General features: G+C 39.8%; 1 protein-coding gene across 1 annotated transcript; it reads left to right on the forward strand.

The window, feature by feature from the left end:
- The first annotated feature begins 1,307 nt into the window (after window positions 1-1,307).
- On the forward strand, window positions 1,308-4,009 carry rnf128a (ring finger protein 128a). The gene has a single exon (XM_035652608.1). The coding sequence runs from the start codon at window positions 1,747-1,749 to the stop codon at window positions 2,833-2,835; it is 1,089 nt and encodes a 362-aa protein (XP_035508501.1). The 5' UTR covers window positions 1,308-1,746; the 3' UTR covers window positions 2,836-4,009.
- Window positions 4,010-4,357: the final 348 nt, after the last annotated feature.

Here is a 4,357-nt window from a genome sequence, read left to right on the forward strand (position 1 = left end):
CATTATTATTTAATTTCAGATTTTATTTCAAAATATCTCTTTTCTAAAGTCTGTCTTTTTATTTTACAGCACTTTTTAATGCCACTTTTCTTTACTAAATGGAGGACATAGCTTTTGAGGAAAGTTTATAAATCATCAGATTATTTATAATAATATATATAATTGTCTGTATTTATTCATTTAATAGTGAATGTTCTGGGTCTGCAGGATGTGACTTCAGTTTTCTTTTATGGTATTTTTATATGTGGACGTTATTTCATCACCAGACTAGCCCACATTACGGAATACTGGATAAAATCATATGTATTGATGACATACACTTATATTAGGTGTTATATCAGCTATTATTATTACTCACAGTGTTTAGGTCTGGATGTCTGAGTGACTCACTTCATGCATATGTTTGTTATTGTCTCTGACCAGACCTTTATCCAGCCAGTAGATGCCAGTATTGCAGCAGGAAGTCTTTGAGGATATCTTAAAAATGTGATTGTGAAATTCACACTACAATATGTTAGAATGTTTTTTTTTTTTTTAAATGGAGAGTAAAAAAATTAGTTATTAGTTAATATATAGTTCAGATGTTTCACATTGTACTTTATCTTCTGCTGTGTCTAAGTAACTATTTGAGTTTCAGGAATTTAAGGGTCATAGCAGCTCTATTGTTCTTGTTATCAAGGACTGTGAGCTGCAGCCGTCTTAAGAATAAATACCTGGCCCTTTTTTTATTTACAGATTTTTGTCCCACTGAGATAAATGATTTAATAGCACAGTCTGCAGAGGCCTGTGTATTGCCTGTGTATTGCAGTGTGTGTATGTGTGTGTGTATGCGTGTGTGCTTAGTTGGAGAACTAAGGTAAAATAGCAGCTTGCCAAGAAAGCTCTCCATCTCATTTGTCATCTGAAACCTGTGTGTGTGTGTGTGTGTGTGTGTGTGTGTGTGTGCTTTCACTTGTGTGAAAGAAGATACAATGGAAACTTGACAATGCCTTGTTCCATCTCAGTTGTCACTGGTATGCTAGCTGTGTGGAATAAAACTCTTAAAGTACCCCTTCCAAACACAAGGGGAAATCTTTATGATATGATTATGTGTGAATCCTGTGTCATTTAAAGGACACAGTTATAACATGTCTGTGTATTTTTGTTAAAATGTGTGGTAGAAGCAGACAGCATGTGTGTTTTTAAGGTGAGTAGCTACAAGGAAGAGGAGTAAAACTTGTCAGTTTGCTTTTCAGCAGCAACAGTGATGTCAGTCACATAAATAGGGGAAGGAAATGAGCCAAACTAGAAAAACTGGTTGATTTGTCTACTCATCATTACACAAGAAAAAGTCAGCACCTTTATTAGTTTCACAAGATCACTTTGTGTTCCTGACCTCTGTCCGTGAAACTATCCTTATCATTTTATTATCGCGTCTTACCTTCACTTATGCTGTTCCTTGGCTCTTAAAACAGCACAGGTCTCTGTGTTTTGTGTACTTCAACTTGTTGAATGCTAGCACCCTGCCCTCTGCAAGGAGTGTTCAAGGTTCAGGAAGATAACGAGAGGTGAGTGGCTGACGCATAGCTGGTGTTGTGTTACCAAAGACTCATATCGGATTACGGCAGACAGCAGGTTGGGTGAAACAGCAGCTGTATTCAGATCGCTGTGGCTCGAACACACCAGGAACTGGGACTAACAAAGAAGTTTTACTGAAGCTAAAGAAGCTAACAGAGGGCTTCCTGTTGTTTTGAGAAGGAAGTTACCATGGGTAAGAAGACACAACACGGTCTGCTGCTTTTGCTGTGTTTGTCAGGGCTTGTTCACTATTCAGCTGCCTTCGTGTTTTGGACAGCCGTGGTGGAAATAAGCTATGTTAACAGCAACAATAAGACTGAGGACAAATACTGTGAGTGTGGCGTGTATGGTCGTAACTCTCCCCTGGAGAAAGCCTCTGGCATTGTTGCGCTTCCCAAAGGAGACCCCAAAGGCTGTGGCTCAGATCCTGTCTACAATCGCAATTCCAGCTCACCTGCCTGGATAGCTCTGGTTAAAAGGGGCAACTGTACCTTCAGTGAGAAGATCAATGCTGCCAAACGTCAAGGAGCAGCTGGTGTGGTGGTGTACAACATGGATGGCAGTGGCAACAGCACCACTCACATGTCGCACCCAGATGCAGATGATATTGTGGCTATCATGATTGGCAACACTCAGGGCATGGAGGTTGTCAAGTTGGTGAAGAATGGGACAGAGGTTCAGATGCTTATTGATGTAGGCAGCCCTCATGGACCCTGGATGGACACATACTGGCTTTACTTCCTGTCCATCGCCTTCTTCATTGTCACAGCTGCCTCGATCACCTACTTTGTGTTTATCTCTGCAAATCGTCTGTACAATCTAAACATGCACAAGCGCACCGAGAGGAAGCTGAAATCTGAGGCTAAGAAGGCCATTAGGCGTCTACAAGTACGCACACTCAAGAGAGAGGATGAGGAAACTACTTCTGAGTCCCATATGTGTGCCGTGTGTATTGAATCATACAAGGCAGGCGAAGTGGTAACAGTGCTAACATGTGACCACATCTTCCATAAAGCCTGCATCGAGCCCTGGCTGCTGGAGAGGAGGACCTGCCCCATGTGCAAGTGCGACATCCTGAAGGCCCTGGGGGTTGAGGAGGAGACAAAAGAGGACATTTCTAATGAATCACCACCAGATGTCACTGTGATCACAGTGACAGGAGGAGAACCATTGTACGAAGTCCCACTGACTGACCCAGCGAGCCCTGACCCAGAGAGACATCAGCATCGCTATGACAACAGGGCCTTCCAGGGAGACTCCGAGGCTGCGAGAGGATGAACAACAGCAACAGAAGCAAAACAGCAACAAACCAGGACACAGTCAAATTCCCTGTTTGAAATATGATATTTTTCTGGGACACATTGAACCAGCACAATGGAATCAAACTATTATTTTCCAACAGGAAAAGCAATGTTGATCTTGTAATGCAGTCATGCTAAAATATATATTTTTTAAAAGTCAAGGATTTAATATCTTAATGGATCTTGTGTAATCAGCTTGGATGCCACTGCATTTTCTTTGTGTCTGTCTTGGTGCAAGTGTGTAATTATTGGGTGTGTTCATAAAGTTACCTTTAGATAGTTTGAATAGATGCTGTAAACTGAGTGTGGAGTGTGCCCAGTGTCAAATTGCTGTTTTGCACAGTGAACACACCAGCTCGACAGTCAACACTGGTTAGAGAGGAAGTGCAGCAGAGCATTTGACTATCTGTTTGAATATGCCAAATGTCCTCGCACAAAAAACCTTGTCTTATTAGTTTCTCACAGTCTCACAGAATTGACATTTGTCTTTTAAATTCAAGGCTGAATTTATTTCTTAATTCAATTCATTTAACCATTTGACTTTCTTTCTGCTCTTTTCAAACTGGAGTATGTTTTTCCATTGTAATTGCCAGGCTGTCAGGCTGTATTCGCAAACACACCCTTATGAACACACCCATGACTGGAAAATCCGCATGTCACGCATTGCACAAGAATGATTGAATAGTATCACCTGAGGGGCTGGCACTCTTTAAAAAACATCGTCTGCAGAAACAGGTTCACAACATTTAAAACAGGAATTTTTAAGCCATTTTGTTGGCCGGCATATAGCTTCTTTTGTGTGAGAGAGAGAGAGAGTAATATGGCAGTGCAATAAATGTCACAGGAACTGTAGATGATATGCATCCAAAATATGTTATCTGTCTCTTGGATAGGGGAAAATCATCTTTATGTGTATTGTTTTTTAAATAATATATACAGAGACAAAATTAACAATCATGAAGTTCTTTCTAAATAATATATGTAAACAGCTGATTTTCATGTACAAACATTATTATTGAACAGGTCTTCCAGGTTTTTTCCTTTTGAATTCTTTGGAGTTGAGTTTATTCAAGCCTTGTGGTCTACCTCTAAACTCTCACATGGGTACATTTTTGAACATGTTTGAGATTCTTGCAATCAAAGATTAAGCGTCTCCCTCTAAATGATAAAGCTAAAGACTTGTTTTATGTTTTTGTTTGCTGGTGGGGATATGCTAATTATGGTACTTAATGTATTTTTCTATATTAAATCGTTTTCACTACTCTTTAACAGATTCCAGGAGTCTTAGATTGTTCTGTAAAAATGAATATGACTTGCTGTATTAAATCACATTGATGCTTATTAGAATGCAATAAATCCCTCAAAATGAGGCCAACTTAATGAGCATATGTGGTTGTAAGAATGTGTTTATGTATGTGTGTGTGTGTGGAAAGGGAATATATGGGTGAGAATGAATGTGCAGGTATGTTGCTTTACACCAAGCAGGTCTATGTGTGGTT

This window comes from Morone saxatilis, unplaced genomic scaffold (genome assembly GCF_004916995.1).
Source record: "Morone saxatilis isolate NCDOM2014 unplaced genomic scaffold, NCSU_SB_2.0 Contig11, whole genome shotgun sequence".
Taxonomy (NCBI): Eukaryota; Metazoa; Chordata; class Actinopteri; family Moronidae; genus Morone; species Morone saxatilis.

Excerpts from the sequence above, each read along its gene's own strand:
- rnf128a (XM_035652608.1), top strand. The coding sequence starts at position 1,747 with ATGGGTAAGAAGACACAACACGGTCTGCTGCTTTTGCTGTGTTTGTCA.